Source organism: Diachasma alloeum, unplaced genomic scaffold (genome assembly GCF_001412515.2).
Source record: "Diachasma alloeum isolate Michigan unplaced genomic scaffold, Dall2.0 Dall_scaffold_00629, whole genome shotgun sequence".
NCBI classification, from domain to species: domain Eukaryota; kingdom Metazoa; phylum Arthropoda; class Insecta; order Hymenoptera; family Braconidae; genus Diachasma; species Diachasma alloeum.
The window spans coordinates 197,196-211,456 of record NW_021680761.1 but is presented as its reverse complement, the minus strand read 5'-3'; the positions used below and the strand labels follow the sequence as shown (position 1 = coordinate 211,456).

Below are 14,261 nucleotides of genomic sequence, written 5' to 3'. Positions count from 1 at the left end.
ACGGCCTGTCACCCAATATTATACAGGGGGAAGACTGATTTCGTAAATCTTTTCCCACACTGCACAGACACATTTATTACGGAAAAGCCTCTTTGAAAAAAGTAGTAATATTTTGGAGAATTTTTTAATCACACTTTTATCACATAAAAATGGCAGATGACTACATACCACTGTTTTGAAAATTAAGATACCTAGCCGTCACTTCCCATGAAGAGTTAGCGTTTTGTTATCCACCATGGAAAATGACAGCTAATAGATAATTTGCCACCGCCAATCAGATATTTGTAATTTCTAATTTTTTCAACTCATTCTGAATCTCAATTAGAAACGCTCTATGAAAAAGTTCAGAATTTTTTCCATTTTTTTTTTATCATTCTATCATAATTTTTGGGAATTTCTACATGATGTACCACGCAATTGACAATTTTGGATTACGAAAAATTAAAAAAATCCAGATAACATTCGAAAGAGAGTACACCCGGGCCTTAACCGAAAACTATTGCAAAGAACTCATTCCCTTTGGACATATTAGTAACTAGCTATGGACCCCGGCTTTGCTTGGGCAAAATAGAAGAAAATGAATATCGAGATTATGTTAAACGGATTATTATTATCGATTTTTTAGAATACTTCAGAATTTTTTTCGTTTCTTTGGAAAACCCTTGAATGGAAAATTTTAGAATTATTCAGAAACTTTTAGAATTTTTGGAAAGTTTCTACCTTTAGATTTCAATTTATTATGTAACAGGGTAGAAATAAAAATGAAGGCTATAAAACGAGAATTTCTTCCAATTTTCTCGAAAACTCGAGAATATTCTCGGAAACTTGAGAATGTTATGGATTTTTTCAGAAAATTCCAGAATTTTCTAGAAAGTTCTAGAATTTTCTAGAAAGTTCTAGAATTTTCTAGAAGTTTTTACGTTGCATACTGAACTATGCAATGCAGCGCAATCAATTTTAATCATGAATTTTCACTCTGTCGATCGTGAAACGACGGTGTTTATTTTCGACGTCCCCTCCACACCCTCCACGCAAACCCAAGGTGAAACCCCAATACTTTAGAGTGGGAGGTTCGAGAGCCTTTGCTCTGCCAGGTGTGCGTCGACTATGCTCATCGTTATAAAACTGGAAATTTTTTTCGAATATTCTAGAAAATTCTAGAAAAATCTGTGAATTTTCTCGAAAATTCGAAACAAATTTCATCGAGAATATCCTAGATTTCTCTAGAAAATTCTAGAATTTTAGGGTGGAAGGTTCGAGAGCTTTTGCTCTGCCAGGTGTGCGTCAACTATGCTCATCGTTATAAAACTGGAAAATTTTTTCGAATATTCTAGAAAATTCTAGAAAAATCTGTGAATTTTCTCGAAAATTCGAAAAAAAATTCAAAAGTTCAAAGAGTTCCGGACCTCTCCAGAAAGTTCCAAAAAGTTATAGAATTTTCTAGAAGTTTCCACGTTGCATACTGAACTATGCAACGAAGCGCAATAAATTATAGCCTAAAGCCATCTGGGGACCTGAAGCTACTTAACAGTGAAAACCTGATCAAAATCCATTCAGTGGATTTAGCGTGAATCGCGAACAAAGAATCGGTAACAGAGTTATTATATTTAAGATTATGTTTCCAACTTACTCTAAACGTTTCAGATTGAAAACAAACTTGATTCAACCATAACGGCCTCAAAACATAAGTAAATCGACTCCAATTGGTCTCATTTTGAAGTTTTTTCAAATTTCTATTGATGTGTGAAGACAGAAATTCAATTCCCAATCATCAAATGAAGTTATCTCACATTTAAAAAAATTGAAATTTAAAAAAATTTATAACTCAGGAGAAAAAATTTCAAACGATCTGAAAATTTGAAGATAAGTTTGTCGAACATACTTCTCTTCGGGAAAAAATCATCGGCTGAATTGGAAACAAGCAGTTTTTTCTGATTTCGGTTTTGACGTGGAATTGCTCATATGTTAAGGATAATCGGGCGAGGAGGAAATGTAGAAGGTGAGGCGGAGGGGTTTCTATTGTTTTCCTGCAGGAAACCAATCGCTGAACAAAAAAATTTTTCCCATTCGGATTCAAAATTCAGGCAATATTAGGGATTATTTTTGGTAATCGGATCTGGCCTTCCCTGGGCCAATCAGAGTTCAGTATTCAATAACATGAAGTACTTCCCAATTAAAATTACAGCGGTTATTTCCCCCTAGCTTTTGATAATTTCCCTCTAGCTTTGCAATTGTTTCTCTAACCAAATAACTGTCAAATATTATCCTGTGGAGTGAAAGAAAGTCATGAAGAAAGTCAAAATGAGTCGGTTTGGGAAAGATCCGATTACCAAAAATAATCCGTCGAATACCACTCGACCTACAAAATTAGACGAACATTTCCCTCATGTTTTCCTACGTATTAATGATCGGGATAAGTTTTGCACATAAATCCCTCGCGCTGCGCGCTCGGGATTTTAATCTGCAAAACTTCTCCCTCTCGTTGCTACGCAACAAAACAATGGGGAAATATCCGATAATTTTGGAGGTCTCGTGGTATTACTACTGAGTATCTCCGGTTAAAAAATATTTTTGGAGCTAATCAAATTTATTTGTATCTGTTCCATGCATTGAATGGTTTTCAGATTGTTTTTTTTAATAAATGAAAAAATAATAATCCATGCGAAAAAGTGGCAACACCGTCAGTAGTTTTTTTTTCAACAGAAGCTGGTACCACTGGCTCGAGGGAGCTCCAATCACAACTCTTCATCGCTGTGTCTCAAGAGACGTTTAAATTGACCGCGCTACCCACACCCGATCGGTACTTGGGACGTTGCTGCTCGTTTGGACTACGTGCGCAGAAATTTCATTTTTCAGTACTTTTTTCGCTATTATTAATAAACAATGCTCCAAGGCGACAATCTTTTTCACTCAAAAAATCATTGATCACATGTTCTAAATGTGTCTAAAGTTTCATGACTTTGGCTGCATTTTTTCCTTGGGTTTTGCGGTTTTTTTTGTGATTTCCATAAGATCACGGGTTAAATGACCACTTTTTCAAAAATTCATAATAAACTAACCATGCTCCCCAGCAGTCTGAAACTTTGCACACGCCTTTTCTGTCATTTGAAGAAAACGTAAAAAAATAAAAATAAAAAAATGGCTGCTTTTATTCCAACCCTCCGTGCTCGCCCGACTATCCTTAAACACTAAGAAGCTTCAATCAGCTAAAATCCCTGGAATTTGTTTTTATTTCTCCATCATGTGTTTGAGTATCTAAAAGTATCTATTGAAAGGCAGTCCTTTTTTGATTATATTATTATTTACGTGTGTAAACTTACCTTGAACATGAGATGTGGAAAATTTAGTCGGAGTCATACGAGAAGAAATTGTTTGGTCCTCCATTAATGATATATCACCTGCTATGAATTTCCCACTTCCGGTTCTATGGAGAAAAAACATGAATAATTATGGTAATAAAATATTCAGATTCATGCTGAACAAAATAGTTGATGAGAGAAAAGAATATAATAAATTCCATATAGCTAAACAAATAAACGCAAACGAACGGAACTCCACCATATAAAATACTTGGGGCTCGATTCGGCAGACAAGGTGGAGTACCTCACCTTACAATTCCTTGATAGAAATTTCTTGAGTGGGTCCTGCTTGAACTGAGGGAAGGACTGCTGGTCCATCTGACACCAAAACAGAGCGAGAAGGGCGATGGGACTGGAACTAGGCGCCAGCCGCTCAGCCGCAAATTTGTAATTTTTTATGGGGAGTGTACGATATGGCGGCCGCATATGTTTTAACCGTATTCAAAAGATACAGAACTAGAAACACTGCAGAAGAAATTAATTGATGATGAGATTGAAAAATTTTAATTTCAAAATGTCCCTTGGGGTCCACTGGATATTATGAAAAAGGAAAAAAGTGAGAAAGAGATTTCCTAGGAGATCGCTGAACGATGCATAGGGAGCAAGTGTAGGATTCTCTCAGAAAGATTTGTGAAAAAATGGAAAATAAATATATGTTGGTGACGAGATCAGAAATTTTTTATTGGAAAATGATCTTCGAGGTCTCTTGAATGTTAGAAAAAAGAAAAAAATATAACAAACAGTTTCCTAAGGGGGCCTCTATGGGAGCGAAGGGGGCAGTTCTGAGATTCTCTCTGAAAATTTTATTGAATAATTGCAAAATAAATATTAATTGGTGGCGAGATCGAAAATTTTTTATTGGAAACTGATCTTGAGGGTTCCATAGATATTAGGAAGAAGAGAAAAACCTTAAGACCCGGATGGAGTTACCAACACTCCCTCCACCCCACCTCCCGCTAAAATCCATCATCTCGATATGGTGGATCAATGGGTGATGCGGACATGCACTTGGTATATAAATGATTGCACTCGAAATAATCAAAAAATCGCGAATAAAACGGTTGACCGGCCTGGCCACATCATTCTTCTTTTTTTAAATCACATTCCCGCTTGTGAATATTGCGAATTGAAAAAAAAACCTGTATAGTGCGAGTTGGCTATCAACTGTTATGTCCTCACACTAACAAAAAGATAATCTTTTTCGCCTTGAGCGCCCTCGCTTTCAACGGCGACACGGCGAGTTGAGGAGGACCGTTTTTACTGACGCATGTGGCTATGTGCGGCACGAGATTATAGCGGCGCAGAGTGGGGGAAAGCGCCTATGTGGGGGTAATCGGAGGGCTGGGCAAACCGTGATGAGTATCTCAACGACGTTGAGGGAAATCTTCCGGTTTTAAACGCCATTTGATCCTGGAATTATGCCCTCAATATGAAAATCAATTTTTCCTCCCCTAATTGAGATGGAGAGATGGAACGAATGCCAATCGATTGAGGATTGAATTCTCAATGAACTGACAGCGATTCCATTTCTAATCCTCAATTAGGAGAGGAGAAATACATTTTCGAAGCGCGGAGTGACTGCGGACAAGTTTTTCCCATTAAAAAATTCATTTCTCTCCCCTCTAATTGAGATGAAGGAATAAAGCCGATGCCGATCGATCGAGAATTATATTTTCAATAAATGGCAGTGGTTTCATTCATTAATCTCAAGTAGGAGCGGAGAAATGAATTTTCAAAAGCGCGGAGTAACCCCGAACGGCTCTCCGACGGCGAGTGAGCCTGGTGGGGCTCCCCCGATTGGAAAATACATTTCTCCCCCCCCCCCTAATTGGGATGAAGGAATAAAAGCAACGTCTATCGATCGAAAATTATATTCTCAATAAATGACAGCGGTTTCATTCCTTAATCTCTATTAGGAGCGGAGGAATGAATTTTCAAAACGCGAAGTAACTCTGGACAAGTTCTTCTCATTCAAAAATTCATTTCTCCCCTCCCTAATTATGATGAAGGCATGAAACGCCTATCGATCGAGAATTATATTTTTAATAAATGACACTGGTTTCATTCTTTCATCTCAATTAGGGGGGGAGAAATTAATTTTCCAATCGGGAGAGCCCCTCCTGGCTCACTCGACGCCGGAAAACCGTTCGGGGTTACTCCGCGCTTTTGAGAATTTATTCCTCCGGTCCTAATTGGGATTAAGGAATGAAACCGATGTCATTTATTAAAAATACAATTCTCGATCGATAGGCTTTGGTTTGATTCCTTCATGTCAATTAGGGAGCGGAGAAATTAATTTTTGAATGAGAAGAACTTGTCCGGAGTTACTGCGCGCTTTGAAAATTCATTCCTCCTCTCCTAATAGAGATTAAGGAATGAAACCGATATCATTTATTGAGAATATAATTCTCGATCGACAGACGTTGCTTTTATTCCTTCATCCCAATTAGGGGGGGAGAAATGAATTTTCCAATCGGGGGAGCGCCTCCGGGTTCACTTCAAAAGTGGGAGATGTGAGAGAAAAGATGTAGAGACTGACGAAAAAGGAAATGGATGTGACAGTTGCAAGAGGGCGAGAGGCGAGCTAGTATTGAAAGAGGAAGAACTGAAGACCTTGAAGCGACAGATGAAAAATCTACAGCAGGAAAATATCAACCTCCAGAAAAAACTTGATAACAAGCAAGAACTACTGGATGACTGGGCTAAGACGTCAAAACAATGGAGAGGTGAGTACAAAAAACTCAGTGAAATGATAAGACAAGAACATGCTGATAGAAATGTACCACTTGGCTACGTATGCATTACTAACACCCCAGTGGTGAGGACAGTTAAGCCAACAAATGATGAGAAAAAGACAGCAGAAGGGACATCAGACGACCCAGAGGGGCAAAAGAAGTCTCAAAAGGTACGAGAGATACCAGGAAATGTTAATATTGAAGGAGAACAGGAGGCGGCACAGATGGATCCCAAGGTGGACCCACCAGCTCAAACGGTGACCTTGGCGTCAGGAGGGTGGGGGCCGTTGAAAGGAAGAAGAAAGAGGAGCTAGAAGGATGGCTAGAAGGAACATTGGAGGTGAAAGCTAGAGTAGAAAAACTAGACAGAGTCGACCCAGCAACTTGGAAGGCAGTAGTGCAGGAGTGGAACTCGAAAGTAGCTATCATGAAAGCAAAGAAAACGCTAAGAGGACTTGGCTGGGTAGTGTGGATCACTGATGATTTCACAGACAGGCAGAAAGAAGTTCAGACGTGGATAAGAAGAGAGGCAGAAAACTGGAGGCTATTGAAACGAAAGGTGCGTATTGGTTATCAGAAGATTAGTGTTGATGGCACCTGGCTTATTTGGGATGAAGAAGAAGGAACCCTTGTCCAAGAAAAGATGGAAGACGAAGAACAGGAAGAATATGAGGTAGAGGTAGAGCAACAACCTCCACAGCCGTTTCGAGGCAGGGGAAAGGGGAGGCTACGAAACGAATGAGCTGGTAATTCTGCACTGGAACACACGAGGCTTAAGTAACATAAAGAAGAATGTGAGGCTATGGCAGGACGCGGATATAGTGTCTTTCCAGGAGACTTTTCTAGAAGAGAAAGAGATGAAACAGGCTATCGAGAGTTTGAATAAAAACTACGACTGGAAAGGAAAGACAGCTACAAGAGCACACACCAGAGGCAGAGCGTTAGCAGGACATATTATAGGCATAAAGACGAGCATAGAAGAAAACTGGAAGCTGAAAGAATGGGAGTACGGGCTACAATTACAATTAGAGAATAGAAAAATACCAGAAGACAAGTACACAATCATATCTGGATATTATAACCATCATCTTAATCTAAAAAAGTTCCTGAAGCAAGCTGACAAAGAGCTTGATGACCTGGAAGGGAAGGCAACGAAGGTGTTGGTGATTGGAGACCTCAACGCACGGATTGGTCGAGAACAAGGAGTCGCCGATTGCGGATTAGAGCCTATAGAGGACACATACCCCCACAGAAATTCGGAGGATGAGAAGCTGAGAGAACCTGAGAGACCAATACTCCTAAAATGGTGTGAAACACGAGCAATGTTGATCATGAATGGCAGATCTAACGGAGACGAGGAGGGCAAGATCACCGCGATAGCAGAAGGAGAAGGACTAGGCAGTGTACTTGACTATGTAATAGCCAAGTCAGAAGAGCAGGGATTAACACCGGAATGGTTCAACGGCATGAGAGTAGCAACTCAAGAAGGCTCAGACCATTTACCCATTTTCTATAGGGTGAAATGGGAGACCAAGGAGAGATTAAAGAAAATTGTGAAAAAAGGCAAAAAACAGAAGAGGCTGAAATGAAAGGAGAAAAAAGCAGAAGATTTCCGAAAAGAATGGGAAGACAAATGAAAGAGCAAGGAATAATTGATAGAACCAACACCAGAAGAGAGATGGGCACACATCGTCGATATAATTGAAGAAACGGCAAGGAAAGTGGAAATGACCACCGGAAGTAGACCTCCAGGCTGGAAAGAAGAAACTTGGGACAAAAATGGTGAATACAGAAACATGAAAAGAAAATTATTTAAACAGTTACACAGATTCAGGAAAAAACGAGACTGGAAAAATAATCGAGATTATATAACATGTAAAAGAGAACTGGCAACCCTAAGGGACAGACTAATCAAAGACGGGCTGAAGGAAAAACAAGCAGAGGTTGGAGCAAGTAAAAACCTCACAGAATAGTGGAAGGCAAGGAACGGGTACAGGAAAAAGAAAAAAGCAAATCTTGCCGGTAAAATTGGGAAGGAAAGAATGCTTCTTCACTTCCGGACACTCCTGGAAGGAGAAATGGATGGAGAGGAGGAGGGTAGAGAAGAGAATGAACAGGAGGAAGGGTCATCAAACGCCAGCACCAGACCAAGAGACACAGAAGCGACACAGAGCACCACAGAGGAAGAGGAGGCAGAAGTAATAGGAGAGGAGGGAGAAAGAGGCCTAAACAGTCTACTAACACAAAGTGAAATAGTAGCGACGTTGAGACATTTGAAGAAAGGCAAAGCAGCAGGGGAAGACGAGATAGCAGCAGACTTCCTGACAGGGATGCCTAAAGAGGGAAGACTTGAGTTAATTCAGTTAATCAAAGACATATGGCAAAAAAGAAGATTGATAGAGCGATGGAGAATGGCAACATTATTCCCAATATACAAAATGAAAGGAGACGAGAACTTGGCGGGTAATTACAGAGGGATATCCTTGTTGGGCATTGGATACAAAATCCTAGCTTCAATTATGGCAAGCAGACTGAGCACTTGGCTAGAGCAAGAAGAAAAATTGACAGAAGCGCAAGCAGGATTCAGGAGAGCTAGAGGGACAATGGAAGAAGTATTTGTACTAAATACATTAGTAGGCAATAAGCTAAAGCAAAAAGGAGGGAAGCTATATGTAACATTTATTGATTTTAAGGCTGCGTTCGACAAGGTGGACAAAGAGAGGCTTTGGAAGAAGATGGAATCTATGGGAATTGACGGAAGGTTCATGGAAATGATTAAAGAAATCTACAGATGTATAAAAAATGAAGTGCTGGCAGACGAAGAAAAAACAGAGACTTTCACTACAACCAAAGGAGTGAGACAGGGCTGCCCACTCAGCCCTATCCGCTTCAACATCTACCTGAACGACTTGGAACCAGGACTAAGAAGAAGAGGCGATGGAGGTACAGGAATAGATCCAGGCTCGAATACGAAGATCTTTACACTTTCTTATGCGGACGATGCAGCACTGATCGCAGAAAATGGGAATGGGGTACAGAAAATGTTGAACAATCTTGAGAAATGGTCGGACTCAAATCTAATGGAAGTAAGCGTAGAAAAAACGAAGATTATGGTTTTCAGAAACGGTCGAAAATGGAAAAAAGAGAAATGGACATACAAAAATGGAGAAATTGAAGTCGTCAACGAATTTGAGTACCTTGGTTTCTGGTTCACCTCAGCGCACAGATACACAAAACACACAGAGACAGCGGCTGGTAAAACACAGCAACTAGTTAATAAAGTGTGGGGAGAGACGAGAAGGGCTGGAGTAACAAACCTGAAGAGGAGGCTCTATTTCATGGACTCGACGGTGAAGGCGGCAACGATGTACGGGGTAGAATTATGGGGCTGGGAAAGGAGAGAAGTGATAGAAAGAGTACAGAGTAAATACGTAAAATCCAGCATGGGACTGGCAAAAAATACACCCGGATACATATGGAGACTAGAAGCGAAGAAAAGAAGCATCGAAATAGAAGCGAGGAGAAGAGCTGGAGATTTCCTGATGAAGTTATGCCTGATGGGTGAAAGTAGATGGCCGAGGAAATGTTTGAAAGAGGAACTAAGGAATATAAGGAATGAAAACCCAACCCGATGAGGGAAGACACGGAAAGAGGCACTAGAGAGAGTTGGAGATGGCGAGTTAGTAGAGCTGCTGTATGAAGGAAGACAACTGGGTGAATGTTACGTCGCAGAAGAGAAAAATACTCCTTCATATTCACATTTTCAAGATCAAATCAATAATTAAAAATCAGGCCCGGTCGCGCGCTTCGCGCGCTCCCTCTTTAGGGTATGACCGGTAGGGGTTGGTGGAATTGGATGTGACCCATTACGGGTCGCACCAATAACTTCCCGACCATTTGTTTTTTCTTTCCTTAATTTTTTTATTATGTATTTATTCAATCTTTTTCTCACATTTCTCCGAGGAAATACCCATAGAAGACAAGAAAATCCGTGCGCGTGCTCGCACTCACACACACTCCCATGCACACACATCGCCGTATTCCGCATCGAGAAAAGATGTAATTTATCAGAAAAGTAAAATTGTTTCTTGAATGTATATCGATTTCGAAAAAAGCTAGTGAACTGCTGATTAAATGTCTTCCAGTATTCCATGATTTGTGCGTTATATCAAGATTCATCGTTTCTAACAAAAAAAACTTGAAATCGCATCGTTATGCACGGAGAAATGGTCTCGTTTACAAAAAAAACGCTAATTTTCGACTTTTTTCCAAATGTTTTTTGGAAAAAACTGAAGAAACGCTGAGACGATCGTCTCCATAATCTAATCAGGTTCAAGTCACATGAAAATACAGCGATTAAAAAAAAAAAGTCAAATCTCATCGTTTGTTCAGGAGGAATCGTGGCACAAAATTTTTGTCACTGACGTACGCACACACATACACACATCCACACATACAGACAGGTACCTGAAAAGGGTCAGAAGTGGTTCCAAAGGTCATGAAACGTGGAAAAATGCTTAAATTTCCACATTCGATTTTCGGGGTCATTACAATAACTTCCTCCCTTCGGGTCGGGAAGTTAAAAATAATCTCCAACCTTGTCACTTTGAAAGTTGAAATATTGTAAGAATTTTGACATTTGAGTATTTCCGGGTTCATTCTTAAAGGCGAATTGTAGCTCATACTTCATTTGTCCCAGAAGACTGAAGATAACAGATGGAGAATGGTGGAAGTCATGGAGAGGAAAGGCAAACCTCCAAGGTATGAGGAGGAAGTTACTGGAGGCTCTGAAAGAAGAAGTAGATGTAAAGTTATGCATTGGACTGGCTAAAATAGAGAAGGTGCTGCGCGACTACGAAGAAAAGAAGCTTTAACAAACTACGAACTGAAGATAAAGAAGATAACAATTATTATTATTATTCAATCATCTCAAGCCAAAAGTTTGCAAAACATGTGATATTATAATAATGGTATTACAAATATTACAAATATTATTATTGTTATTTATTTAATAAGATATAATCTTATAAAGAGTTGCAAGTGGGAGCATTTTTTTTTCTATGGCTTGTGTAGATGTAAAACTGTAAAAAGTAGCATCAAAGAAATAAACTATCTATCTATCTACAATTCTCGATCGATAGGCTTTGGTTTCATTCCGTCATCTCAATTAGGGAGGGGAGAAATTAATTTTTGAATGATAACTTATCCAGATTTACTGCGCGCTTTGAAAATTCATTCCTCCGCTCCTAATTCAGATTAAGGAATGAAACCGCTGTCATATATTGAGAATATAATTCTCGATCGATAGACATTGCTTTCATTCCTTAATCCCAATTAGGGGGGCGGGGGAGAGAAATTAATTTTCCAATCGGGGGAGCCCCTCCGGGCTCACTCGACGCCGGAGAACTGTTCGGGGTGACTCCGCGCTTTTGAAAATTCATTCCTCCGGTCCTAATTGAGATTAAGGAATGAAACCGATGTCAATTATTAAAAATACAATTCTCGATGGATAGGCTTTGATTTCATTCCTTCATCTCAATTAGGGAGGGGAGAAATTAATTTTTGAATGAGAAGAACTTGTCCGGAGTTACTGCGCGCTTTGAAAATTCCTTCCTCCTCTCCTAATAGAGATTAAGGAATGAAACCGATGTAATTTATTGAGAATATAATTCTCGATCGACAGACGTTGCTTTTATTCCTTCATCTTAATTAGGGGGGGAGAAATGAATTTTCCAATCGGAGGAGCCCCTCCGGGTTCACTCGACGCCGGAAAGCCATTCGGGGTTACTCCGCGCTTTTCAAAATTCATTCCTCCGCTCCTAATTGAGATTAAGGAATGAAACCGATGTCATTTATTGAAAATATACTTCTCGATCGATAGGCTTTGGTTTCATTCCTTCATCTCAATTAGGGCGAGGAGAAATGAATTTTCCAATCGGGGGAGCCCCTCCAGACTCACTCGACGCCGAAGAGCCGTTCGGGGTTACTCCGCGCTTTTGAAAATTCATTCCTCCGCTCCTACTTAAGATTAAGATATGAAACCGCCATCATTAATTGAGAACCTAATTCTTGATCGATCGGCATCTGTTTCATTCCTTCATCTCAATTAGGGAGGGGGGGGGGAGAAATGAATTTTCCAATCGGGGGAGCCCCTCCGGGTTCACTCGACGCCGGAAAGCCGTTCGGGGTTACTCCGCGCTTTTGAAAATTCATTCCTCCGCTCCTACTTGTGATTAAGGAATGAAACCGCTGCCATTTATTGAAAATATAATTCTCGATCAATCGGCATCNGATAACTTATCCAGATTTACTGCGCGCTTTGAAAATTCATTCCTCCGCTCCTAATTCAGATTAAGGAATGAAACCGCTGTCATATATTGAGAATATAATTCTCGATCGATAGACATTGCTTTCATTCCTTAATCCCAATTAGGGGGGCGGGGGAGAGAAATTAATTTTCCAATCGGGGGAGCCCCTCCGGGCTCACTCGACGCCGGAGAACTGTTCGGGGTGACTCCGCGCTTTTGAAAATTCATTCCTCCGGTCCTAATTGAGATTAAGGAATGAAACCGATGTCAATTATTAAAAATACAATTCTCGATGGATAGGCTTTGATTTCATTCCTTCATCTCAATTAGGGAGGGGAGAAATTAATTTTTGAATGAGAAGAACTTGTCCGGAGTTACTGCGCGCTTTGAAAATTCCTTCCTCCTCTCCTAATAGAGATTAAGGAATGAAACCGATGTAATTTATTGAGAATATAATTCTCGATCGACAGACGTTGCTTTTATTCCTTCATCTTAATTAGGGGGGGAGAAATGAATTTTCCAATCGGAGGAGCCCCTCCGGGTTCACTCGACGCCGGAATGCCATTCGGGGTTACTCCGCGCTTTTCAAAATTCATTCCTCCGCTCCTAATTGAGATTAAGGAATGAAACCGATGTCATTTATTGAAAATATACTTCTCGATCGATAGGCTTTGGTTTCATTCCTTCATCTCAATTAGGGCGAGGAGAAATGAATTTTCCAATCGGGGGAGCCCCTCCAGACTCACTCGACGCCGAAGAGCCGTTCGGGGTTACTCCGCGCTTTTGAAAATTCATTCCTCCGCTCCTACTTAAGATTAAGATATGAAACCGCCATCATTAATTGAGAACCTAATTCTTGATCGATCGGCATCTGTTTCATTCCTTCATCTCAATTAGGGAGGGGGGGGGGGAGAAAGAAATTTTCCAATCGGGGGAGCCCCTCCAGACTCACTCGACGCCGAAGAGCCGTTCGGGGTTACTCCGCGCTTTTGAAAATTCATTCCTCCGCTCCTACTTAAGATTAAGATATGAAACCGCCATCATTAATTGAGAACCTAATTCTTGATCGATCGGCATCTGTTTCATTCCTTCATCTCAATTAGGGAGGGGGGGAGGAGAAATGAATTTTCCAATCGGGGGAGCCCCTCCGGGTTCACTCGACGCCGGAAAGCCGTTCGGGGTTACTCCGCGCTTTTGAAAATTCATTCCTCCGCTCCTACTTGTGATTAAGGAATGAAACCGCTGCCATTTATTGAAAATATAATTCTCGATCAATCGGCATCGGTTTCATTCCTTCATCTCAATTAGAGGGGAGAGAAATGAATTTTTTAATGGGGAGAACTTGTCCGCAGTCGCTCCGTGCTTCGAAAATGTATTTCTCCTCTCCTAATTCAGGTTTAGAAATGGGACCGCTGTCGATTCATTGAGAATTCAATCCTCAATCGATTGGCGTTCGTTCCATCTCTCCATCTCAATTAGGGGAGGAAAAATTGATTTTCATATTGAGGGCATAATTCCAGGGTCAGTCGGCGTTTAAAACCGGAAGGTTTCCCTCAACGTCGTTGGGATACTCATCACGGGTTGCCCAGCCCTCCGATTCGCCCCACATAGGCGCTTTCCCCCACTCTACGCCGCTATAATCTCGTGCCGCGCATAGTCACATGCGTCGGTAAAAACGGTCCTCCTCAACTCGCCGCATCGCCGTTGAAAGCGAGGGCGCTCAAGGCGAAAAAGATTATCTTTTTGTGAGTGTGAGGCAGGGGGGGGACACTACAGCATTCTGCCTTTAGATATTCCCATTCCGTTAAGGCCCGTCTTCCACATCTGGTTACTTGTGAATTGACTTTTACCCCCCCCCC

At 40.7% G+C, this 14,261-nt stretch overlaps 1 protein-coding gene across 1 annotated transcript in view; it reads right to left on the bottom strand.

The window, feature by feature from the left end:
- Positions 1-14,261, bottom strand: part of LOC107043807 — a gene marked incomplete at its 3' end in the record, with an annotated part of 160,725 nt that overhangs the window by 97,196 nt on the left and 49,268 nt on the right. The window contains 1 exon segment of the mRNA XM_015265454.1: positions 3,321-3,424. Within this exon segment, the coding sequence (XP_015120940.1) occupies positions 3,321-3,424 (104 nt within the window).